We start from the raw sequence: 26,605 nt of genomic DNA on the forward strand, positions 1-26,605 counted from the left end.
ATATTTGTCCAATGAATACCCGTTTATCATCTGCATTTCTTCTTGGTGTGGCAATTTTTAAGGCCAGTAGTGTACAAGATGACGGGATAAACGTTCTGTTACATAATCGAGGTAACTCGTGGTCACTTTGAAAAGCAAGATTAAAAACACTGTTTCAAATGGCTCTGAGTACTATGCGACTTAACTTCTGAGGTCATCAGTCCCCTAGAACTTAGAACTACTTAAACCTAACTAACCTAAGGACACCACACACATCCATGCCCGAGGCAGGATTCGAACCTGCGACCGTAACGGTCGCGCGGCTCCGGACTGTAGCGCCTAGAACCGCTCGGCCACTCCGGCCGGCAACACTGTTTCGCTGTTTTTATTTAAATTTCTGCAGAAATACGTCAGTGAGCCTTCATTGACTGTCATTCACTGTAAGCGTGAAAGACATGCGTGAAGCTTAGCATAAGATATTCTGGACACCTAAAGCATTGAGGAGTGGAAGTGCACACCGTACACTACATTTGCAAACCACTTCACGTAACAGGTTCACCACCCTACTGGCATAAAAACGCCAGTAAACAGTATTAATAATTTGTAAACAGCTAATGTTAAACTACCACAACGCAAAAAAGATCCAGTACAGGAACTATGGGCATAAAATACGCCACCCGTCTAACACGAATAAATTATTTTTTGAAATTACAATCGCATGGCGTTAGGTCTGGTGAATGTGGAGGCCATGCAAACTAAGCCCTGTCATTGGGCCCCTTGCAGCCTATCCAGCGCTTGGGTACAGTGAAGTTCAACCAATAGCATACTTTGCTATGCCAGTGAGGTGGCGCACCATCTTGCTGGTTAATGAAGTTCTCTGGCTCATCTTGTTCCAACTGAGGGAAGAGCGATTGCTCTAGTGTATCAAGGTAAGAAGTGCCAGTTACAGTAGGTTCACCAAAAAAGAAAGACCCATAAACTTTCCGCCGGGATACGGCACAAAGCCGACCTAACACCATGCGATTTTTTCCTTTGGGGCTTCATCAAGGATCGTGTGTACGTGCCTCCGCTACCAGCAGACCTCCCTGAATTAAGAAACCGGATTGAAACAGCTGTTGCTACAATCAACGGTTGGGAAGAACTCGGCTATAGACTTGATGTGTACTGTGTGACAAATACAGGGTTATTACAAATGATTGAGGCGATTTCACAGCTCTTCAATAACTTAATTATTTGAGATATTTTCACAATGCTTTGCACACACATTCAAAAACTCAAAAAGTTTTTTTAGGCATTCACAAATGTTCGATATGTGCCCCTTTAGTGATTCGGAAGACATCAAGCCGATAATCAAGTTCCTCCCACACTCGGCGCAGCATGTCCCCATCAATGAGTTCGAAAGCATCGTTGATGCGAGCTCGCAGTTCTGGCACGTTTCTTGGTAGAGGAGGTTTAAACACTGAATCTTTCACATAACCCCACAGAAAGAAATCGCATGGGGTTAAGTCGGGAGAGCGTGGAGGCCATGACATGAATTGCTGATCATGATCTCCACCACGACCGATCCATCGGTTTTCCAATCTCCTGTTTAAGAAATGCCGAACATCATGATGGAAGTGCGGTGGAGCACCATCCTGTTGAAAGATGAAGTCGGCGCTGTCGGTCACCAGTTGTGGCATGAGCCAATTTTCCAGCATGTCCAGATACACGTATCCTGTAACATTTTTTTCGCAGAAGAAAAAGGGGCCGTAAACTTTAAACCGTGAGATTGTACAAAACACGTTAACTTTTGGTGAATTGCGAATTTGCTGCACGAATGTGTGATGATTCTCTACCGCCCAGATTCGCACAATGTGTCTGTTCACTTCACTATTAAGAAAAAATGTTGCTTCATCACTGAAAACAAGTTTCGCACTGAACGCATCCTCTTCCATGAGCTGTTGCAACCGCGCCGAAAATTCAAAGCGTTTGACTTTGTCATCGGGTGTCAGGGCTTGTAGCAATTGTAAACGGTAAGGCTTCTGCTTTAGCCTTTTCCGTAAGATTTTCCAAACCGTCGGCTGTGGTACGTTTAGCTCCCTGCTTGCTTTATTCGTCGACTTCCGCGGGCTACGCGTGAAACTTGCCCGCACGCGTTCAACCGTTTCTTCGCTCACTGCAGGCCGACCCGTTTATTTCCCCTTACAGAGGCATCCAGAAGCTTTAAACAGCTCATACCATCGCCGAATGGAGTTAGCAGTTGGTGGATCTTTGTTGAACTTCGTCCTGAAGTGTCGCTTCAATCATTTGTAATAAGCCAATATTTACATTATAAGGTTCTTGGTAAACTGTTTGCGTTGCTCTTTCATTTGACATACTATTTATAACTGTAAGTTTAATATAATAAATACTACAAAGCGTTAAAACCCCGATATTCATTTATAAACACGCTGTACATTTATTTACTATTAGTTTTGATCATGGACCATCTTCACAGTGGAAAAATATCTGTTGCGACAACTTCACGACTTACATGCTGCTTAACTAGGAAACTATACGCCGTTGCTGCCTTGAAAAAGTAAGAAAATTAATATTTAACGCCATAATACAGGCTTAACGAGGCGGAAAATAACCTTAAAAACAACCTGCCTTACCGAATAGTACACCACGTGCAACGCAACCTTACTACTGGTCTGGAGGCGTCTGCATTTTCACAAGGCTCTCCCCCTTACGGTTTACTTCATGTAACAGTACATCTGTCTTAGTTTCGTCTGCCTCAGCATCGTCTCTGCTTCCGCGCCTTGGAGCGCCTGTCCTGCTTTCTCACAGGAATAATCAATATATTACACTGTACCGGGATTTATTGAAAAAATATGAAATGTGACTGTAAGATCTGTTTCAGTGTCAGAGCTTCATCATGCAAGCTAACTTTCACCACTCCCTGACAGTCCAGTGCGCCACCTTGCCTACTTACGGTGAACTTCACTCCGTGTGGGATGGGCTTTAGAATTCTCAAAAATTGCCAGCCTGGTGCTAACATCATTGGACAGCAATCATGCTTCTGACGCACTGTATGAATCTGTATGCACACCAGGCAAACATACCAAAAATACGGACTCAACTAAACATGCTCTGTGCGGTGGACAGATGTTATCGTAGGAGTGGCCAGGAGACCTGAGGAACTCATTCGGTAATATGGCAAATCTCTGCATGGGAAATATTCTTCTGGAGGAGCTCATATTCCTAGCGACAACAGGATGCCTTAAGTGATGTCCCGGAGGCAATCTGAGTTGTTGGTGTGCCGCAAAAGAAACGCCATAGGTTGCCGGTCATTATAATCTATGGCTCCTCGCTTTACGTTGCTCATATCTGGTCCTATTGCTTGGTACTCTCCACAGTCGTCGTTCCCTCATTAGAAGCAGTACTCGAAAACGTCCATTTCTAATGCCGAGGCTCTCATCATGAAACATAACTTTGCACCAGTCAAATCTAGAGTAGCGTCTTTCTCTCCTGATGTAATTTACAACAATGAATACCCTCTTTTACAGTTACGGTATTTACTAACCATCAAATATTAATACAACTACATAGTAATACAAATGTAATGTATTGCGAATACATAGAAAGAAGGATCCTTTATTGTATGATTATATGATAGCGGAACAAACACTGGTAGCAGTTACTTCTGTAAAATATCTGGGAGTATGCGTGCGGAACGATTTGAAGTGGAATGATCATATAAAATTAATTGTTGGTAAGGCGGGTACCAGGTTGACATTCATTGGGAGAGTGCTTAGAATATGTAGTCCATCAACAAAGGAGGTGGCTTACAAAACTCTCGTTCGACCTATACTTGAGTATTGCTCATCAGTGTGGGATCCGTACCAGATCGGTTTGACGGAGGAGATAGAGAAGATCCAAAGAAGAGTGGCGCGTTTCGTCACAGGGTTATTTGGTAACCGTGATAGCGTTACGGAGATGTTTAATAAACTCAAGTGGCAGACTCTGCAAGAGAGGCGCTCTGCATCGCGGTGTAGATTGCTCGCCAGGTTTCGAGAGGGTGCGTTTCTGGATGAGGTATCGAATATATTGCTTCCCCCTACTTATACCTCCCGAGGAGATCACGAATGTAAAATTAGAGAGATTAGAGCGCGCACGGAGGCTTTCAGACAGTCGTTCTTCCCGCGAACCGTACGCGACTGGAACAGGAAAGGGAGGTAATGACAGTGGCACGTAAAATGCCCTCCGCCACATACCTTTGGGTGGCTTGCGGAGTATAAATGTAGATGTAGATGTAGCTGGAACCTCGCATATGAGAAAATTTAAAGCCCACAAATCAAGCAGTCATTTGAAATTCCAGAAGTTCAGCGTCTATATCAGGATGCAGTCAGTGACCCTTGATAATGTGAGCAAGTAGAGAGTGTTACACAAACATAGACCAAGGTAACAATGATACCTAGAGGAACCTGTTGTCAAGCTGACGAAGTTCCGCAGTAGTACAGCACGGCGTCCGCCCCAGGTAGCTGAGTGGTCAGCGCGACAGAATGTCAATTCTAAGGATCCGGGCTCGATTCCCGGCTGGGTTGGGGATTTTCTCCACTCAGGGACTGAGTGTTGTGTTGTCCTAATCATCATCATTTCATCCCCATCGACACGCAAGTCGCCGAAGTGGCGTCAAATCGAAAGACTTGCACCCGGCGAACGGGCTACCCGACGGGAGGCCGTAGTCACACGACATTTACAATTTCTGATTCCAGCAGGTTGGAATTATCGTCCAGCGGCAATGACAGGAAAATGATGGTGCACTCAGCGTAGCTGGTGACGACCTGCTTGCGGTGGCTGCCCAAAGAGAACACTAACCTCCCCGCTCTGAAGCCGGCTATTTGGCCATTTTCCTAGTTCCCATGGCCTCAGACTTGCGGCCGGCAGTAATGTGGCATTAACTACCGTAGCTTGGAGCTGAGCTGTTAAAGCTGCTAAGATATTCATGGTCGCTGCCATAAGTATCTCTCCGTCCAACGAAGGCAAAGATATAAAGGCTACACGATCCAATGGTGGGCTTCATGGTAACAAACTTTCAGAGAAAACCTGAGAAGTGGCACTCTCATTTTAGAATAATTTTGTTTTTTTTTCTTTAACTTTATTGATACAGTACAATACAATGAGAACTATACAAAATAACACACGACCTAAACTAATTAGCGGGCCTTTAATTATTACAATGACAAATGCAGCTTATACTTTAGTTGGTGGCTAACACTATTGCTATGGACAAGGTTGCAAATCTGTTCATCTACTACAAATACTAGTCTATTCTGCAGCGTTAGAAGTGTGCCAGTAGTACTACAGACCTACTATTCATGACCTGCCCACCGAGCTAATCCCAGTGAGCGTGCCCCTGGCACTGGTCTGGCCCAAATTGCTTTGAGTCATTTTCCTTCTCCAACTCCTCAATTCGACCTTCTAGCTTGGCATTGGCAGCTGGCCATGCCACCAGCACATTTTTGATGATGGCCTGGACTGCGACCTGACTAAGTTTCCCATTTTTTATGCTTTGATCAAGGATCTGAGTGATCCTTGTATGCCTGCTCATAATGTTATCCTCCATTGCCTGATCCAGGCCACCTTGTGGCGAGGGATCAGTTAGCATCGAAGCCCTTATGGGAGGACCGGAATCGCTTGTCTCTTCTGTAGCCATCAAGTATTTTACAAGCGAAACAAGATTGGGAGCCACGTTTCTCACCCCAGACCGGTTCCTCTGGCATGGGGGAGGGACTGACTGCAGTTCGCCCACCCCTAGACCAAGGACCCCGCAGAGCTGCCCGGTTCGACACACCGATCCAGCGCATTTTTCCTCTTCAGTATCTGGTCACAGCCGATTTCACTCGTCCCGCATCGGCAAGTGCACCCTGCACTCCGGAGAAGCAGATGCACGTCTCGCCCTTGGCCCTCTACTAGCCCGAGCTTCCACCTAGCGGCCAAGGACCCACTCCTACTCAGGTGGCGGGCCGGTCACCCAGTCGTTCGGGGGTCTGGGCCCATCTAACCTAACCTGGGCTACGTTACTACCTCCCAGGCTTAGCGGAACACGCCTAGGAAGACCAGAGGCGCGGCGAGGCACACATGCACCTGCAACATGCGGTCGTGCATTATCCTGCTGAAATGTAGAGTTTCACAGGGATCGAATGAAGGATAGAGCCACGGGTCGTAACACATCTGAAATGTAACGTCCACTGTTCAAAGTGCCGTCAATGCGAACAAGAGATGACCGAGACGTGTAACCAATGGCACCCCATACCATCACGCCGGGTGATACGCCAATATGGCGATGACGAATACACGCTTCTAATGTGCGTTCACCGCGATGTCGCCAAACACAGATGCGACCATCACGATGCTGTAAACAGAACCTGGATTCATCCGAAAAAATGACGTTTTGCCATTCGTGCTCCCAGGTTCATCGTTGAGTACACCATCGCAGGCGCTCCTGTCTGTGATGCAGCGTCAAGGGTAACCACAGCCACGGTCTCCGAGCTGATAGTTCATGCTGCTGCAAATGTCGTCGTTCTGTTCGTGCAGATGGTTGTTGTCTTGCAAACGTCCCAATCTGTTGACTCAGGGATCGAGACGTGCCTGCACGATCCGTTACAGCCATGCAGATAAGATGCCTGTCACATCGACTGCTAGTGATACGAGACCGTTGGGATCCAGCACGGCGTTCCGTATTACCCTCCTGAACCCACCGATTCCATATTCTGCTAACAGTCATTGGATCTCGACTAACGCGAGCAGCAATGTCGCGATACGATAAACCGCTATCGCGTTAGGCTACAATCCGACCTTTATCAAAGTTGGAAACGTGATGGTACGCATTTCTCCTCCTTACACGAGGCATCACACCGACGTTTCACCAGGCAACGCCGGTCAACTGCTGTTTGTGTATGGGAAATCGGTTGGAAACTTTCCTCATGTCAGCACGTTGTAGGCGTCGCCACCGGCGCCAACCTTGTGTGAATGCTCTGAAAAGCTAATCATTTGCATATCACAGCATCTTCTTGCTGCCGGTTAAATTTCGCGTCTGTAGCACGTCATCATCGTGGTGTAGCAATTTTAATGGTCAGTAGTGTATATTAGTAAAAATTGTCTGCTAACTCCGTTAAATGATAACAGAATGTACAGTATTACTTTTCAGAGCAAAAGCCGCAATGCAGTGCTCGCCTCCTAGCAGTGAGGTTAAAATCTAACCTACTTCATACATAGAATAGATTCTAACCTATCTTAACCTAACCTAACAACACCACCTTGATTCCGCCAAAAATTGATGCTAGAGACCGGTCGTACTGTGACCACGCTGTCGGCCGATGCTATATGACGACCTCTGACGACGGCGTCTGACGACTGATGTCGGTGCCACTGTGAATGTAGCCTAAGTTGTTCGAGTGTTTCGTATGGCTGGAGAAACTCGAGTTTTGCACAGTGCAGTATATAAGGACATATGACACTCACCTTGATGGCATCGCCGGGAAAGAAGAGCAAATTATTGCGCTGCAGGAAAAGGCGGACGAGCTGCGGCATCGGGGCCGTAGATGCAGCTGGCAGAACCCTCAGCAAGTTGCCCTCGAGGTGCAGCTGGCGGAGTTTGCGCAGCGGGCGGAAGGTGGCGTCGTACACGGCGTCGATGCCGCACTCGGACACGTCCAGCACCTCCAGGCTGCTGGCGCCCACCAGTGGCTCTCCCGGATGGACCGTGAGCATGTTTCTCCGCAGCGACAGGTAGTGCAGTCGCCGGTTCCGCACGAAAACGAAGGGCGGCACCGATGACAGGTGGTTGCGCTCCAGGCTCACCGACCACAAGTCCGGCAGCTGGTCGAAGGCGTTGGTCGTTATGGACGCCAGGCCCACCCCGTTCATGTGCATAACCTGCAGGCGTTAATACAAAGTGTGGAATTATTCCGTAGATCTCTCTGTCCTACTAAATACTTTTGTTTGAAACTTCCTGCCGGCCGGCCGCTGTGGCCGAGCGGTTCTAGGCGCTTCAGTCCGCAACCACACGGCTGCTACGGTTGCAGGTTCGAATCCTGCCTCGGGCATGATTGTGTGTGATGTGTGTGATGTCACTAGGTTAGTTAGGTTTAAGTCTAGGGGACTAATGACCTCAGATGGCTTAGAGCCATTTGAACCATTTTGAAACTTCCTGCCAGATTGGACAGGGACTCGAAACCGGAATCTTCCGTTCTGCCGGTGATCCCCTCAACTAATGAGCTGCATGGGCAAACCTCACGAGTCATCTTCACATCTTCAGTTCTAGCAGCAACTGCCTCTTACTTTCCAAAGTTCATACGAGCTCTCCAGCACAGCTGCTGGAATGGCATTCCTGGAGGAATTGGGAAAGTAGGAGAAAAGGATGAGGAGAAACTTCTCCAGCAGTAGAGGTGAGAAATTACATGCACTCTATAGCAGAAAGGAGGTGAGTCGAACGACTATCTAGGAATACATACAGGGCTATTACAAGTGATTGAAGCGATTTCATAAATTCACTGTAGCTCCATTCATTGACTATGGTCACGACACACTACAGATACGTAGAAAAACTCATAAAGTTTTGTTCGGCTGAAGCCGCACTTCAGGTTTCTGCCGCCAGAGCGCTCGAGAGCACAGTGAGACAAAATGGTGACAGGAGCCGAGAAAGCGTATGTCGTGCTTGAAATGCACTCACATCAGTCAGTCATAACAGTGCAACGACACTTCAGGACGAAGTTCAACAAAGATCCACCAACTGCTAACTCCATTCGGCGATGGTATGCGCAGTTTAAAGCTTCTGGATGCCTCTGTAAGGGGAAATCAAGGGATCGGCCTGCAGTGAGCGAAGAAACGGTTGAACGCGTGCGGGCAAGTTTCACGCGTAGCCCGCGGAAGTCGACGAATAAAGCAAGCAGGGAGCTAAACGTACCACAGCCGACGGTTTGGAAAATCTTACGGAAAAGGCTAAAGCAGAAGCCTTACCGTTTACAATAGCTACAAGCCCTGACACCCGATGACAAAGTCAAACGCTTTGAATTTTCGGCGCGGTTGCAGCAGCTCATGGAAGAGGATGCGTTCAGTGCGAAACTTGTTTTCAGTGATGAAGCAACATTTTTTTCTTAATGGTGAAGTGAACAGACACAATGTGCGAATCTGGGCGGTAGAGAATCCTCACGCTTTCGTGCAGCAAATTCGCAATTCACCAAAAGTTAACGTGTTTTGTGCAATCTCACGGTTTAAAGTTTACGGCCCCTTTTTCTTCTGCGAAAAAAACGTTACAGGACACGTGTATCTGGACATGCTGGAAAATTGGCTCATGCCACAACTGGAGACCGACAGCGCCGACTTCATCTTTCAACAGGATGGTGCTCCACCGCACTTCCATCATGATGTTCGGCATTTCTTAAACAGGAGATTGAAAAACCGATGGATCGGTCGTGGTGGAGATCATGATCAGCAATTCATGTCATGGCCTCCACGCTCTCCCGACTTAACCCCATGCGATTTCTTTCTGTGGGGTTATTTGAAAGATTCAGTGTTTAAACCTCCTCTACCAAGAAACGTGCCAGAACTGCGAGCTCGCATCAACGATGCTTTCGAGCTCATTGATGGGGACATGCTGCGCCGAGTGTGGGAGGAACTTGATTATCGGCTTGACGTCTGCCGAATCACTAAAGGGGCACATATCGAACATTTGTGAATGCCTAAAAAACTTTTTGAGTTTTTGTATGTGTTTGCAAAGCATTGTGAAAATATCTCAAATAATAAAATTATTGTAGAGCTGTGAAATCGCTTCAATCTTTTGTAATAACCCTGTACATATTATAAAGGTAGTTGTACGTATGTGTGTATGTTCCGCGTCTTCTCCTAAACCACTGGGTCGATTTCAACCAAACTTGGTACACGTGTACCTTACTGTCAGGCAACGAGCCTTGTGGTGCTAAGAACCACCTACCTATCTTAATGCAGGAGATATGACGTCATAAAAATTGAAATGTGTGCAAAAACTGCTGCATCGTGTATGAAGTTGAAATTTATTGCTTCCGTGCTTACTAGTTCTATTCGTAATAAATTTTGCAGACAGTATCCACATATGCCGCTAAATGCACCTGAAAAATTATATTGCGCTACCACACATTGTTCAGGAGCTATGAGGTCATAAACAATGAAATGCGTGAAAAAATGCCGCATCAAGAATTTTATTCTTTATTACTAAGCACTCCTGCAGTGGAGTCAACTTAAGAAATCCTTGACACCTGCCAGCTCTTTCGACAGCTATCAACTGATAAGCACAAACGCTATAGACGAAGAAAATAGTAGTCTATAGAATTATGAAGAGGCATTGCCGTAGGAACATTTTCTAAATCACGTTGTTGACACGCTTAGCAACTATGTCCAACGTACAACCTCTGCTCCGGATATTGTATTTACACATTTTTAATGCGTATTTCTTTGTACGACTGTTTCATGATTTCAAAGGTGTTTCAAGGATACATGGAAATGATTTTTTTAGCTATCACACTACAAACATAGTTCATCTTTTTCGTTTGTAATAAAACTGGGAAAATGAATACCCTGGCAATTGTAGATTCGTCTGCTAGTAATATATATTCTCTAACGTACTGTTTGACTATCTTTTCCCAATATTCAGAATGAGAGACTGACTCATACTGATGTGGATTACTTCAAGGGAAATCTTCACTCTAAGACAGATTTCAGAACAAACGGACGAATTTATTATTGGCATGCATCATGTCTTCATTGGCCACAAAACAGCATTTGACAGTATTAACATTGCAACTGTAATTTTAAGTTACTTTGATTGAACTACGAACCCCTGAAAATTTGTTAAGGCTTGTGAGAATGACAGTGAAAGAAACACAGGGTAGCATAATAATGGGAGGAATATTGTCCTATCCATTAGATAGACCAGATGGTGTTGAAGCGCATTAGGCTGGTATCAGACTGTTGTTTCCTTCTGATTTTCATTAATTATTCAGCCATCATGTGACAGACTTTTTCTCAATTAATTTAAACTTTGATATCAAAGCGGATGACACAGATGATTGCAGAGGTCAAGCCAACCATCTGCAAAATAAATCTAATTAACTCTGAGTATTTTGTTTGCATTCGCATATAGTATTTGGTTGGAGAATTTGGTGAAGTCTTGGGTGCTATCCGAAGAGGGGCAGCTTGCTAGCCACGGGCCGGGTAAGTGCTGTCAAGGGACATCTTAAGCTGAGACCTGATGACCATCGCCGCACAGCTGAAGCAGTACATCTCATCTGCATGTGAAGCCATTCCGCCAGACACGTTGTCAAAGGTTTCGGGTAATTTCATTCAGAGACTACGCCATATTATTGCTACGCATGGTGGATATGTGGAAAATATCGTACTATAGAGTTTCCCAGACCGCAGCGCCATCTGTTGTTGAAAATTGTAACTACTGTAATTTCGAAAGTTTGTCTGCCTGAAAATGTACTGTTGTCCCAAGCATATTGCAACAAACGGTGTATTTCTATCGCTACTCGTTTAGTTTTTATTGCCGTTTCAAATATACCGGTCATTTTTGAAACACCCTGTATAACCACCATGCAAGTATGGGCGTTGAGGGGCTCCACATAACATCTGCAACAAATTGGTGTATAGGCTTCAGCTTAGAATGGCACTTCGTCTCCAGTGCTCGGCATTTCCCCGACGGCGACTGACTGCATCGCACACTACTAAACGCTCTCCCCATGTGTGCCCTGCAACCTGCGCATCCACCGTCCACAGTATGCTGTGGCTTCTCCGTCCACTACGCTAACTCTCTGGATCAAACAAGCGCAAGAACAGATTCAATTGCTCCGAGACAGCATCTATACCCGTGCCATTACAACATTCATTAGCGCCCTGTTTTTAGGCCTCTGACAAAACCCAACGAGCAGTGGAATGTCACTTAGGCCACTGTTATCGAAGGTATTGAGGCGTCTACACAACGTTTTTAGAATATTTTGTGAGATGTGAATACTTCAAAAATATTTGGATGTTTCCAACACATACAGTAACAACGTCACAGCAGCATGAGCGAAATACACTGAGCAGCCAAAACATTATGATCACCTGTTTAACAGCGTGTTGGTCCACCTTTTGAACTCAGTACTACAGAGATTTTCGCCACGTAAATTCGACAAGTGTTTAGTAGATTTTCGAGGGTATGTAGCACCTGATGTCTAAGCACAGGTGACGCAGTTCCCTTTAATTAGGGACCTGTCGTTTGTAGGCGCGCAACAGGCGCCTAATAGCGTCCAAGATGGATTTCATCAGCTTCAGATGGAGCGTATTTTGTAGCCAATATCAATATGCGTTACTATTATGTTCCTCAAACCACTCTAGCATTGTTTTGGCCTTGTGATACACACCGTTGTCCTGCTAGAAGATGCCACCACCGTCAGGAAGGCATCACGCACCAAGGGATGCAGGTGGTCTCCTGTAGCATGACTCTAATTTCTGGCGTGAACTGTTATCCTACCGTCGGGGAAGACATCGAGCATGAAGCGTTGCAGGTGGTCTACAGTAATGTTCTCTTAGTCCACAGGTGTCATAGTACCTTCGATTACCACCACGGCTGCAACAGAAACCTACGTGAACGTCCCCCAATACATAATACTACTCCCACTGATCTGCTGCCGTGATGCTGCACGAGATTCGAGCAGCTTGGGTGACGGCTTGTCCACACACGACGCTCTGCTTGATCTAACAAGAAATCTGATTCATCCGATTAGGCGACAAGTTTCCATTCATCCACAGTGTAATCTCGACTATTCAGTGCCCAATGTAATCTTAATTGACGACGACGTTGAGTCAACGTGGAAACACGTGCGAGTCTTGTGCTGCAGAGCCCCATGTTCAGCAGGGTGCGCTGAACCATGTCCTGTGAAACACTTGAGCCTGCACCAGCAGATCCACCACAGAACACCACAGAACACCACCTATCCTACTTTAGAGTGTAGGTAACCCTCTCGTAAGAGGAGGGAGAATCAGGAACAATCAATGGCATGGGAATGCAGAAAGCAATAGAAACCACTGAATTAAAGACACATAATGGGTTTTCACAGGACATGTGGCCTGTAATTGAACAGGTGTCATGGTGATCTCTCCATTGGCAATAGATTCTGGAATAGTCTCCGGGAGGGGATTGCCAATGGGGAGGGGACCATGAGAAACAGACTGAATAACAAACGAAACAGTAACATCCTACATGTCGGGGCGTGGAATGTTAGTAGTTTGAAAGTGGTAGAGAGTCTAGAAAATCTGGAGAAGGATATGCAGAAGATCAATCTAGATGTATTTGAGTTAGTGAAGTGAAATGGAAATAAGACAATGATTTCTGGTCAGATGAGTTTAGTGTAATATCAACAGCACCAGCGGTAGGGAGTAGGATTCGTTACGAATAGGAAAGTAGGACAGATTTTGAGCTACTATCAACAGTTTAGTCATAGGTTTTTCTCATCAGAATTGACAGCAAACCAACACCGACAACGATAGTTAGTATCTACATGGCAATATTGCAAACTGACGATGAAGAAATAGGGAAAGTGTAGGAGGATGTTGAATGGGTTATTCAGTACGTAAAGAGAAATGAAAATCTAATAGTCAAGGGCGACTAGAATGCGGTTGTGGGGGAGAGAGTAGAAGAAAAGGTTACAGAAGAGTAGGGGCTTGGTACTAGGAATGAGAGAGGTAAAAGACTGATTGAGTTCTGCAAGGTTCGGTCTTGGGCCCTCTGCTGTTCTTAATATATATTAATGACTTGCCATTCTATATTCACGAAGATGCAAAGCTGGTACTTTTTGCCGATGGTACAAGTACAGCTATCACACCCGACAGACAAGAATTAACTGGTGAAATTGTAAACGATGTTTTTCAGAAAATCATTAAGTGGTTCTCTGCAAATGGGCTCTCATTAAACTTTCACAAAACACAGTATATACAGTTCCAAACAGTAAATGGAATGACCCCATTAATAAATATAGACTTTGATCAGAAATCGGTAGCTAAGGTAGACTATTCAAAATTTCTAGGTGTATGCATTGATGAGGCGTTGAACTGGAAAAAAACACTGAGGATCTGCTGAAACGTTTGAGTTCAGCTACTTATGCTATTAGGGTCATTGCAAATTTTGGCGATATACATCTGAGTAAATTAGCTTACCACGTCTATTTTCATTCCCTGGTTTCGTATGGCATCATATTCTGGGGTAACTCATCATTGAGTAAAAGAGTGTTCATTGCACAAAAGCGTGTAATCAGAATAATTGCTGGAGCTCATCCAAGATCATCCTGCAGACACTTATTTAAAGAGCTAGAAAACTTCACTGTAGTCTCACAATATATATATCTATTCACTTATGAAATTTGTTATTAACAATCCGAACGAATTCAAAAGTAATATCAGTGTACATGGCTACAACACTAGGAGAAAGGGTGATCTTCACTACTCAAGGTTAAATCTAACTTTGGCTCAGAATGGGGTAAATTATGCTGCCACAAAAGTCTTTGGTCACTTACCTAATAGCATCAAAAGTCTGACAGATAGCCACATAGCATTTAAAAGGAAATTAAAAGAATTTCTTAATGGCAACTCCTTCTACTCATTAGATGAATTTTTGGATATAGTAAGTGGGTAATTTCCCAACCTCCACAAAAAAAAAAAAAAAAAAAATATTGAGTGTCATGTAATATTTTGTCTAATGTAATATCTTGTATAGACACCTTTTATTAACCTGACACGTTTCACACCATTACGAAGTGTCGTCGTATTCATGATCTATGGAACAAGTACTAATCTAATCTAATCAATAAATTTCACCTAGGAATAGAGAATACTCCGTTCAAGAATCACAAGAGGAAAAGGTATACTTGGAAAAGCTCAGGAAATATAGGAAGATTTCAGTTGGATTATATCATTGTCAGGCAGAGATTCCGAAGTCAGATATTGGATTGCAAGGCGTACCCAAGAGCAGATATAGACTCAGATCACAATTTAGTAGTTATGAAGGGTAGGCTGGTGTTAAAGAGATACATTAGGAAGAATCAATGCGCAACGAAGTGGGATACGGAAGTACACATGAATGAAGAGATACACTAGAATTTCTCGGAGGAAATAAGGCACAGCTCTGTAGGAACTACAGTTGAAGCGGAACAGACAGTTCTGAAGAAGGCAAAGATAGAATCTGGAAGGAAAAACGTAAGGACAGAGAAAATAACTACGAAGAATCCGTGGGTAACAGGAGAAATACTTCAGTTGATCGATGATGGAAGTACAAAAACGTTCAGGGAAATTCAGAAATACGAGTCCCTTAGGAATGAAATAAATCGGAATTGCAGGGAAGCTAAGATGAAATGGCTGAGTGAAAAATGTGAAAAATCGGAAAAGAAATGGTTGTCGGAAGGACTGACTCAGCGAACAGAAAAGTCAAAACAAACTTCAGTGAGTTTCAAAGCAAGGGTGGTAACATTACGAATGCAACGGGAAAACCACTGTTAAATGTAGAGGAGGGAGCAGATAGGGAAGAGTACATTGAGGGGGAATCCTTGTCTGATGACGTGATAAAGAAGAAACAGAAGTCGCTGTAGAAGAGATAGGGGATCCAGTATGACACTCAGAACGTAAAAGAGCTTTGGAGAAGATCTAATAAGGCAGAAGGGATAGATTATATTCCATCAGAATTTCTGAAATTATCAAATGGCAACAAGACGTTGGTGTGCAGAATGTGTGACTCTAGCGTAAAACCATGTGAATTTCGAAATAACATCATTCGCACAGTTACGAAGACGGGAACAGTCGACAAATGCGAGAATCATCGCACAATCAGTTTAACAGTTCATGCATCCATGTTGCTGACAAGAATAATATACAGAAGAATGTAAAACAAAAGTGAGGATCTGTTAAATGATCGTCTGTTTGGCTTTAGGAAAGTTAAAGGCATCAGAGAGGCAAGTCTGACCCTGCGGTTGATAATGGAAGCAAGACTGAAGAAAAATAAAGACACATTCATACGAATTGTCGGCCTGGAAAAAGCATTCGACAATGCCAAATGGTGAAAAATATTCGAAATTGTGAGAAAAATAGGGGTAAGCTATAGGAAAAATACGGGTAATACACAATACATACAAGAGCCAAGAGGGAACAACAAGACTGGAAGACCAAGAACGAAGTGCTCGGATTAAAAGAGGTGTAAGGCAGGAATGTTGCCTTTCGCTTCTATTACTCAATTTATACATGGAAAAGCAATGACGGAAATAAAAGAAAGGTTCAAAAGGGGAATTACAATTGAAGGTGAAAGGATACCAATGATTAGTTTCGCTAATGACATTGCTATCATCAGTGAAAGTGAAGACGAATTACAGGATCTGCTGAATGGGATAACAGTCTAATGAGTACGAAATATGGACTGAGAGCAAATCTAAGAAAGACGAAAGCAATGAAAAGTGGCAGAAACGAGAACAACTAGCCGGCCACTGTGGCCGAACAGTTCTAGGCACTTCAGTCCGGAACCGCGCTGATGCTATGGTCGCAAGTTTGAATCCTGTCCTTAGGTTTGTTAGGATCAAGTAGTTCTAAGTCTAGGGGACTGATGACCTCAGATGTTAAGTCCTATAGTGCTTAGAGCCATTTGAACCATTTTTGAGAACAACCAGAAATTTACCATCAAGACTGATGGGCACGAAGTAGGTGAAGTTAAGAAAACTTACTACTTTCTTCTACAATCTTGACTTTAATAAAAATGACAAAGGCAATGTTAATCAGAACACAGGGAGGAGTTGTGATCTAAATGACAATAGATTTATTCATCCTTAACATCGCAAGACAAAAAAGATGACTTAAGGAACGACACACAAACATTTTCATTTGACAAACGCTTTCAATAATATGGGGTCTATGGTGGACAAAGCGATCTGGGGATCGACAAACGACACTAACCAGAAGACTAATCTCTCTATCTGACTTCATACACGTGAATCCGGGGTAGGGCACAAAAACTACCCCACAATCAAGCATCTATATACTCTACTATCCCAAAAAGAAAAATATGGTTCGAAAGAACAGGGTGCTGAGAGGCATGTATCGGAGCCCTACGCCGTAGCACCGGTCAGGGCCGCACACCATGACGCTTTTGGCGACTGAAATCATGGACGGCAGCAATCTGTTATTGATGGCGCGCGCCCGAAGAATGCAAGTACTCGGTCTCGTGTTCGGCTAATTTGGAACGCAGGTACTTCCCTGTGAGCCTCTGAAGCCCCGCTGGATTCCAGGGTGCAGGTGGACCCCTTTGCTGGTCTGTCAAACCAATTTGACTCCGTCCCACGATTATGCGTGACGGAATATGTCAAATGTTTAGAAGGCCGACTCAAGACAAATAAGTACACCGACGCATTACTCGTTGTGTGCGTGATGCTAGAAGCAGTACCTCTGACGGTTCATTAGGTGACTGGCACAGGCTCCAAGTGGCACACTAGCAAAGGACACAAGTCTCAACGTTTAGGTAGAGACCTTCAGTTCTTCACTATCGAAGCGCCAGTACAAGAGTGGCCACTTCTCTTTCTTTCCACTTTCCTTGTCAGCTCGGTTGCCAAACACATATACATCGTAGACTTCTCCCACTTTCGCACAAGCCAATCACGAGGTGGAGCGCGGCATTCGAAGTGGGAGAGCGCCCCTAGCTTTGCATACACCGATTTGACCAATCAGAGACTTTAAAGCTACTTGGGAGAAAAGGAAAAAAGATCGAGCTTCGAGGCCTCTTTCCCACGCGATTATGCTGTGCCTTTTGCTAACAACATGACCAGGATGGAACCACAGCCCTCCATAAAAAGACCATTATCTCCCCTGTTGCGTCCATTTCGAAGTTTCCAAAAAACGGTCATAAACTTGCTGATAGCCTTCACAAATACACTCCTGGAAATTGAAATAAGAACACCGTGAATTCATTGTACCAGGAAGGGGAAACTTTATTGACACATTCCTGGGGTCAGATACATCACATGATCACACTGACAGAACCACAGGCACATAGACACAGGCAACAGAGCATGCACAATGTCGGCACTAGTACAGTGTATATCCACCTTTCGCAGCAATGCAGGCTGCTATTCTCCCATGGAGACGATCGTAGAGATGCTGGATGTAGTCCTGTGGAACGGCGTGCCATGCCATTTCCTCCTGCCGCCTCAGTTGGACCAGCGTTCGTGCTGGACGTGCAGACCGCATGAGACGACGCTTCATCCAGTCCCAAACATGCTCAATGGGGGACAGATCCGGAGATCTTGCTGGCCAGGGTAGTTGACTTACACCTTCTAGAGCACATTGGGTGGCACGGGATACATGCGGACGTGCATTGTCCTGTTGGAACAGCAAGTTCCCTTGCCGGTGTAGGAATGGTAGAACGATGGGTTCGATGACGGTTTGGACGTACCGTGCGCTATTCAGTGTCCTCTCGACGATTACCAGTGGTGTACGGCCAGTGTAGGAGATCGCTCCCCACACCAAGATGCCGGGTGTTGGCCCTGTGTGCCTCGGTCGTATGCAGTCCTGATTGTGGCACTCACCTGCACGGCGCCAAACACGCATACGACCATCATTGGCACCAAGGCAGACATCGCTGAAGACGACACGTCTCCATTCGTCCCTCCATTCACGCCTGTCGCGACACCACTGGAGGCGGGCTGCACGATGTTGGGGCGTGAGCGGAAGACGGCCTAACGGTGTGCGGGACCGTAGCCCAGCTTCATGGAGACGGTTGCGAATGGTCCTCGCCGATACCCCAGGAGCAACAGTGTCCCTAATTTGCTGGGAAGTGGCGGTGCGGTCCCCTACGGCACTGCGTAGGATCCTACGGTCTTGGCGTGCACCCGTGCGTCGCTGCGGTCCGGTACCAGGTCGACGGGCACGTGCACCTTCCGCCGACCACTGGCGACAACATCGATGTACTGTGGAGACCTCACGCCCCACGTGTTGAGCAATTCGGCGGTACGTCCACCCGTCCTCCCGCATGCCCACTATACGCCCTCGCTCAAAGTCCGTCAACTGCACATACGGTTCACGTCCATGCTGTCGCGGCATGCTACCAGTGTTAAAGACTGCGATGGAGCTCCGTATGCCACGGCAAACACTGGCTGACACTGACGGCGGCGGTGCACAAATGCTGCGCAGCTAGCGCCATTCGACGGCCAACACCGCGGTTCCTGGTGTGTCCGCTGTGCCGTGCGTGTGATCATTGCTTGTACAGCCCTCTCGCAGTGTCCGGAGCAAGTATGGTGGGTCTGACACACCGGTGTCAATGTGTTCTTTTTTCCATTTCCAGGAGTGTATGTTTCGTAACAGAGTCTGCACGTCTGGGCGCCAGTGACCTGTCCCACGGAAATTCGCAGAACGCTCACAGTTGTCTCGTCGGCCTCTCTGCCTAACAAGGGCCTATCCTCTGCTTTATTTCCGGTCCACAATGCGCTGCACATTGCAGTGGCGACTTCTCAGCGCTAGTCAGCCTTCCTGGACACGGCCGGCGACCGACAGGCGCCATCCAAACCTGTCTGCACAATGGGGCCGCAAAACTCGGCCGTCCGGAAATGTTTTCCCCCAGGTTCTGCAGAAAAACCGTGCTCCCCTCGGCCCACAGTCGCTGTACGCTTTTACTGCAGTCGTTTAAATAGGCACCCTATTCCTTTGAATGCAGGTAAATCTTACCGCTATTGCTTCACTAGAGCACACAAGCAAGAGCCTTAATTAGTGCCCACCATTTCATCATGATGTAGGAAGTCAGATCGTAATAAAGATCATCTTCCCCAAGAACATTAAGCGGCATGACACCGAATCAGAAGTGAGAGTGCCCTGCAATCTCTCAAACTCATGACAGATGGACCAAGGAGGACATAAAACCAGACTAACACTGGTCAAGAGAAGTCTACTAGTATCAAACACAGGGCTTAATTTGGGGAAGAAATATGTGAGAATGTATGTTCGGAGCACAGCATTGTACGGCAGTGAATCTTGCACTGTACGAAAACCATAACAGAAGAGAACCGAAGCATTTCAGATGTGGTGGTACAGAAGAATGTTGAAAATCAGGTGGTCTGGTAAGATAATGAATGAAGAGGTTCTCCGCAGAATAGGGGAGGAAAGGAATATATAGTAAAAAGTGACAAGAATGAGGGACAGGATGGTAGGACATTTATTATGACATCAGGGAATAACTTCCGTGGTATTAGAGGAAGCTGTACAAGGGTAGAACTATATAGAAAAACAAAAATTAGAATACATCCAGCAAATAATTGCGGGTGCAGGTTGCAAGTGCTTCTTTGAGATGAATAGGTTGGCATGGGACAGGAATTCATGGCCGACCGCATCAGTCCTGTGAGAAGACTAATAAGTAAAAAATCCTATTGGTCACATGCTCACAACATTACCAGGGGGCATTCAGTTTGACGGTGGGAGGTGGTCAGAATGGTTTGGCCCATCGGTGTCAGTACACTGCACATGTAAAGCAAACCATGAGACTTACTCTATACAAAGATATAAAAATACTCTCTGTCAGATACCGAGGTACCAAATGCTTTGTCTGGGAATTACATAAGAAATGGTTTCCATCTCTCGGTTCTTACCAGGTTACTGGGAGGTTTCCTTAGTTGTAACGCAAACGACAGAACTGGAGATCCCCTCCCAAATGTTCCCAACTGGGACTCTCTCTGTTCCCCTAGTACCTCGCCTGGTATTCGTCTGAAAAGTCCCTGGTTCTACCATGGGTCATTTCACGAACAACCTGATCAACGTAAACAATGACAAAAGTTTAAAAAACCTGTTAAATATTTTGTTGAATGATTTGTGTAAAATAAAATGGGTTAGAGAACCATTTGACACACCTTCCAGTGGCGCTCAAAGTCATGTACAGCAGCCGAGAAACTTATACGTTAGTGACATGAGACCACTGAATAAAAGTACATCCAGAAAATATCCTCTAGTACTCTTTATAATTCTCAGATTTTAAGTTAAACATTGAACTTTCAATTCCAAATCGGCACCTCATTTCTATACATGATTTCGAACTTCATTCAAAGACACATTAAATGTTTGTCTAATCTGTCCTGTTTCTTACCTTTAAATAAAGTATTTGACAAAAAATTTTGCCTTGTTTTTGAATTTTTTATTTTCATGTTTTGTTCAGAATGCATTAAATATAATACATTGAAAGATCAATCGGTGTTCCTCTATTATTAAGAGTATATACGGGTGATTATAACTAAAGTTTACCTACTTGAGAGCACCCTCATGAAAAGCGACTGACCGTAGGACACTGAAACTTTGTGGAGATAATTGTGAGGAACTGCGGCAGAGAAATAACGAATAAGCAATTGAAAGGAACACGTTTTAATTTCCGCATGAGGTAGCAACATTTGTTAAATGCGTACCATGTTTATGTTCCAGGTTACAAACGTTGTTCGTTGTGAGGACCATCCGCATCCACGAGCCTGAAACCGCACTAGGTGTCGCTCTACTGCCACCGGAAACATCTCAGGTGGATATTGTCTATCTCACTCGCTATTGTCATCCTCAACCTAAAACGCGTGTTAGTGTCCCGTTGATAAACCCCGTCCTTGAGGTAAGCCCACTGCCAGAAATCGTACTGTTCAAATCTGAAGATGTTTGTGATTGTGCACTTTCGAACGACTAATCAGTACTTCGGTTTTCTCCATATGTGTTACGGAGTAACCGAGTGATCTCAAGAGCAATGTGATATGGAGTTCATCGTGCATCAAAACAGTCGAGTCCAAAGCAGGTATCGCATATTGGCGATGCAGAAGACAGTAACGTGCACCGCTCACACTGCCCGTCCTTGACCTCGCGGACCGAGAACCTCAAAGAAAAATTGACCAGCCATGAACTGTGCGAGAAGCCACAACACACACTGACGCGTTAACTATGCAGGGGATTTCAGAAACGTTTATTGGCGGTGACGATCGCCAAATGCAGCTATTGTTACTGTTCGCTGCACAGTGAGCGTAAAGTATGCTTCGTCACTCCACAAAATGTTCCAAGGCCAAAGGTCGTCAACTTCAGTTCTTGGAAGAAACTTAAGAGCAAAGTCTACTCGAATGTTTGCGCCAAGTGGCAAAAGTTGATGAATAATGTGAAGTTTGAGCGGATGCTATTTCAAAATTATTGTCAGCACTTTTTGAACCGTGTATCATGGGATGTTCAGCTGTCACGACACAAATTTTTGGACAACATGGTTGTGGAGAGAAGCAGTGATTAGCATGATTAATCAATAATTCAAGAACAGTCTTAATCGCATTTATTTTTGTTATAATACCGCCAACCGGTTTCAACCCGACGTAGGGGTCATCTTCTGGGCGTTTACACTATTGGTCGACTGCTGGTGGTGTCATTCCTGTCTACATGCAAAGTAATTTTTATGTAATTTACGTCATTATAAAATACATTTTAATTACCGGTCGTGGACGCTGAATAGAATACGAAAAGAACCATAAGTCCATAATTCAAGAAAGGTTTGAAACAGATGTAGAATGGGCGTGCGCAGCGAACTATACGAACAACTCGATACTGAACTAACTATGAGCAGTCAGCAATGGAACCGCGACGAGTGGCCACGCGAAGAAGGACGAGTCCGGTCGAGGGAGACCGAGACCTAGATAGACGGGAACGGGACCGAGGCTGGAACGAGACCGACCGACGTACCTTTGCCGGAACGAGACCGACCGATTCCCGTTCCCAATAACTACAAGTAGAAGGCAGTGACCGAAGTGAACTATGAAAGATCGTTAGAATTCGTTCCTCGCCCCTTCCGTTCATATTGGTGAACCGTTCCTTTGGACCTGTTCGATCGCGAACGACCCATCTCTACCAAGAAGCTGTTGCAGAATGTCCCGGAGAGGCGGTGCCCAGGTGTTTTATTAGCTGATCGGCACATCACACCAGTGTCCCTAGGGCAGAAAAAGTAGTTCTGGTGGTGAAACGGACAGCTGTCGCCTTCTGGGGCACAGTAGTCACTTCCTTCTTGCCCCGGAGTTTCCTATCCTGGCGCAGTCTCATAAGATGGAACGACGGTGTTTTCTGTATTCGTGCTCAGCTCCAAGACCAAGAAGACACTCCGTTCAAAACCGAATCGTTTTAGCGGCCACCGCCATATTGAATAAGTTATTAATTCCTCTCCAAATGACTGCAGCCGAAATCTGCTTGCAGATCTCGGTTCCTGTGCGTGTGGGGAAACTGCTGATATGAGGATTCGTTTCCTTTCTGTGATTAGTCTATTTAGATGCTTTAATTAGCGGTTGCATTTTTATATAAGTCGAAATAAAATAGATACTAAATTATGGATAGAGCAGTCGTTTGTTCGTCATCAAAACGTCCCTAATCTGTATCCTGCTCCCATATTCATTAATTACTTCTCTACTTATCCTTTGTTTCTGGCCTTGCGCAGCCACCTACTACTCGTCAAGGCATGTGACGTGGCACGGTCCGTAAGATGAAGTGTGACAAGTTCATTTACATAGCCAGCATCATCTGTTCGTGAAATACTTCAATTTTACTTCAGTCTACTTGAGCCGCGCGTGGCTCGCGTTCGTGCTGTTATTGCTTGACATCTTGTCTTGGTGGTGCTGCCGTCTCGTTTCTTATTCGATTTACTGGCGTCACTAAGTTGTTGGCTTGCCTGCCCATGAGTGGCAGCAGCATCGCTTATCGATAAGAGCACTGTCATACCATCTTTGAGCGACCACTAGTATTTCCGGGTCGTCGTGTGTCGGGAGTTCAGTGTCGACGGAGCAGCAGTGAGGTTTGGACAGCCATGACTCCCCTGACCGTTGAAGACACACATGGCTTCAGTGGGGACGACCTTGGTTGGTCGTTTGGTCGGTTGTCTCATCGGACGACGTGTATTTGGTCGCCGACCACTTCCGGGTTCTCTGTGTGTGTCGACTTGTGATTCCTCCTAGTTGTTCCACAGTGACTGGTTTTAGTATTGTTTGTGGAAGTGTTTTCCAGGAACCGTGTGTAGCTTGTGTGGTTTGGACTGAGCAGTTATTTTAATGCTGTCTGCGTGCTGGATGTAGTCAGTTGGTTGGGACGGAGCAGCGAGGAAGTCTCCGCGGCATGAGGCCAGACTGCGACCGCCCTGCTGGCAGCGTGCCTTTGCTGTCGGATAGTGAGGCGCTGGCTGCGAGAGCGACAAAGTTCGTTGCCCACCGAACCTGGATGCTGAAGTTGAGTGATCAGATAACCTGTTGTGAAAACTCAACCATTGTGACATCTCTTCATTCATTTGTGGGTTGTTGCTCCCTGGGCCGTTTGGGCTAACAGCAACGGCAAAATCTTGCAGCCGTCTTCCTATATTGTGATTAGTTTTTAAATTGACTGTTACTTGGCATTGAAATGCACCAGCGGTATCTTTCGCCCTGTGGTCGTTAATGCCCCAGTTACCTGCCCTGGTCGTTAGTGTAGTTTTTCGGCAGTGTACCTGCTGTCTGGCATGGCATGTAGTTTGACGGTGTTTTAAGTTGTTTGGTTCATATTTTGCTTTGAATGGTTATTGTTCCCTTGGCTGTTTTTAGACGCCAATTTCTGAAGATGTAGTGCGGTTCATATCCTCGTCCTCGGCTGACATTTTCCATCGTTCTGTCATTGGTCGGACGGAAGGGAATTGGTTAAATTGTTGGTTGGTCCTTGGGCTGTCCCTAGTTTGGGTTGCCATTCGATTATTTAACTTCAACTCTTAGCTGCCTGTCTCACCTCACCTTACGTTTGAGCTACCTTCTCAGGCCGACCCTTGGAACACTTCTGAGCACCACTTGTTCTGTTCATTTTAGTTTGAAGTATTGTGCGAGGCCTTTGGTCATGTATTAATTCAGTTCTATCTAAATTTTACTTAAGGGCCTTCAGCTTGTGTCGAATTAAAATTTGAAGATTGATTTTATTAAAAAACAATTTCCTTAAAATTTGTTCTATCTGAAATTGGTTGTAATCCAGGCCCTAAGCTGCTAGTTGTTCGATATGTTACGTGTGGCCTTCAGCTGAGGATTTACGTGAACCCATTTTAATAAGGCCTTCAGCCATGTGTATTCTTTAAAGGAAAATTTTTATATGAAGGTAGGGGTTTATTTTAAATTGTTTTCTGTCTTGTTGTTCAGGCCTTCAGCCATTGTTTCCAATTTGTCTGTGGCCTTCAGCCGTGGAGTAAGTTAATATTTCTTTAATTAGGCGTTTTGCCATTCTGTTGTAAGCTTAAAAGAAATTTCTTGGTTGGAAAAATTGTTTATTAATGTGTTTTAGTTATGTTGTCCTTCAGACGTGTAGTGTAGGCATTCAGCCGCTAATTGCTTTGCATTGAATTTTTTTTTTAAATTCACCTTCTATTTTTGGTTGCTTTTGATTTCTAAGCTGGGCCTTCAGCCGTTCTTGTTTTTGGTGTGGTTTTGGGCCTTCAGTCCAGAAAGCTTCTCAAGTTTTCTGTGACTAGGCCTTCAGCCATTGTTTAGTTGTGATCTTTGAAAGGAATGTGTAAATAAGAGGTTCTTTGAAAAATAAAGTCGCGTGTTAGATTTTGCAACTCACTGTAACTGTTTACGGCCCCATCCACAATTTTAACCTTATCCTGTGCGTTCTCTACCTACCAACCTGGTTTCACCACTAATTAAGTTATTCTTAGTTGCCCTGATTACAGAAGCTTTTTTTCCCAAAACTAGACCTGACGCTGGTCAGTTTGGTACGCTATTTGTCCAGTTTCCGATCTTCCTTTATCTATGAGAACTCAGACTAAACTCCACTGGGGGAGGTGGCGCAGTGGTTAGCACTCTCGACTAGCGTTCGGGAGGACGACGGATCAAATCCACGTACGATAGTTCTGATTTAGGTTTTCGGTGATTTCCCTAAATCCCTTCAGGCAAATACCGGGATGGTTCCTTCGAAAGGGCACGGCCGATTTCCTTCCCCATCCTTCCCTAATCCGATGAGACCGATGACCTCGCAGTTTGGTCTCTTCCCCCAAACACTCCAACCAACCCAACCCAACCCTAATCCGATGGTACTGATGACGTCGCTGTTTGGTCCTCTGCCCAAACCAATCAACCGACCACACAAAACTCCAGACACGTGTGAGCCTCGTGAAGCACCTACCTTAACACGCTCCAGGCCTTCTAGGTGCACGGCGTATAATTTGTGGATCCTGCTGCGAGCGAAGTCGACCTCGTCGACGGAGGCGTCCAGCTGGAAGGGGGGGTGGGGGCGGCGGTCGCTGTCCCAGACGACGAGGCAGTGGGCGCGCATGCGCGGCGTCCAGCGGCTGAGCCGCAGGCAGCGGCACGGCAGGTGGCACGCCTCCTCGGGCCGCACCGTCGTCGTCGAGGGCGTCGTGGGCCGCCAGTAGGAGAACGCCTCCGCCCCCGCCAACGCCGCCGCCACGGCCAGCGCCGCCGCCAGCGCACGCATCGCGCCGCGGGACTTCCCCTTCGCCTCCAGGCGAGCTCCGTTCGCTGGCAGCTGGAAACCATTCGAAGCGAATTTAGTGAGAACGTTTCCGCAACAACTGTAACATATCGTTTCAATGTTTGACCTATGACATCATCAAAATCATACGAGG

General features: G+C 45.6%; 1 protein-coding gene across 1 annotated transcript in view; it reads right to left on the reverse strand.

Annotated features, from left to right (window-relative positions):
* The window catches only part of LOC124605180 (carboxypeptidase N subunit 2-like), a 110,032-nt gene that overhangs the window by 24,937 nt on the left and 58,490 nt on the right, over positions 1 to 26,605 (reverse strand). The window contains exons 2-3 of the mRNA XM_047136694.1: positions 26,143 to 26,505; positions 7,465 to 7,878 (exon numbers count right to left, since the gene is read on the reverse strand). Coding sequence (XP_046992650.1) covers positions 7,465 to 7,878; positions 26,143 to 26,454 — 726 coding nt within the window. The 5' untranslated portion in view covers positions 26,455 to 26,505. The remainder of the gene's footprint in view (positions 1 to 7,464; positions 7,879 to 26,142; positions 26,506 to 26,605) is intronic.

The sequence above is a fragment of the Schistocerca americana genome, chromosome 3 (assembly GCF_021461395.2).
Source record: "Schistocerca americana isolate TAMUIC-IGC-003095 chromosome 3, iqSchAmer2.1, whole genome shotgun sequence".
Lineage (NCBI taxonomy): Eukaryota > Metazoa > Arthropoda > Insecta > Orthoptera > Acrididae > Schistocerca > Schistocerca americana.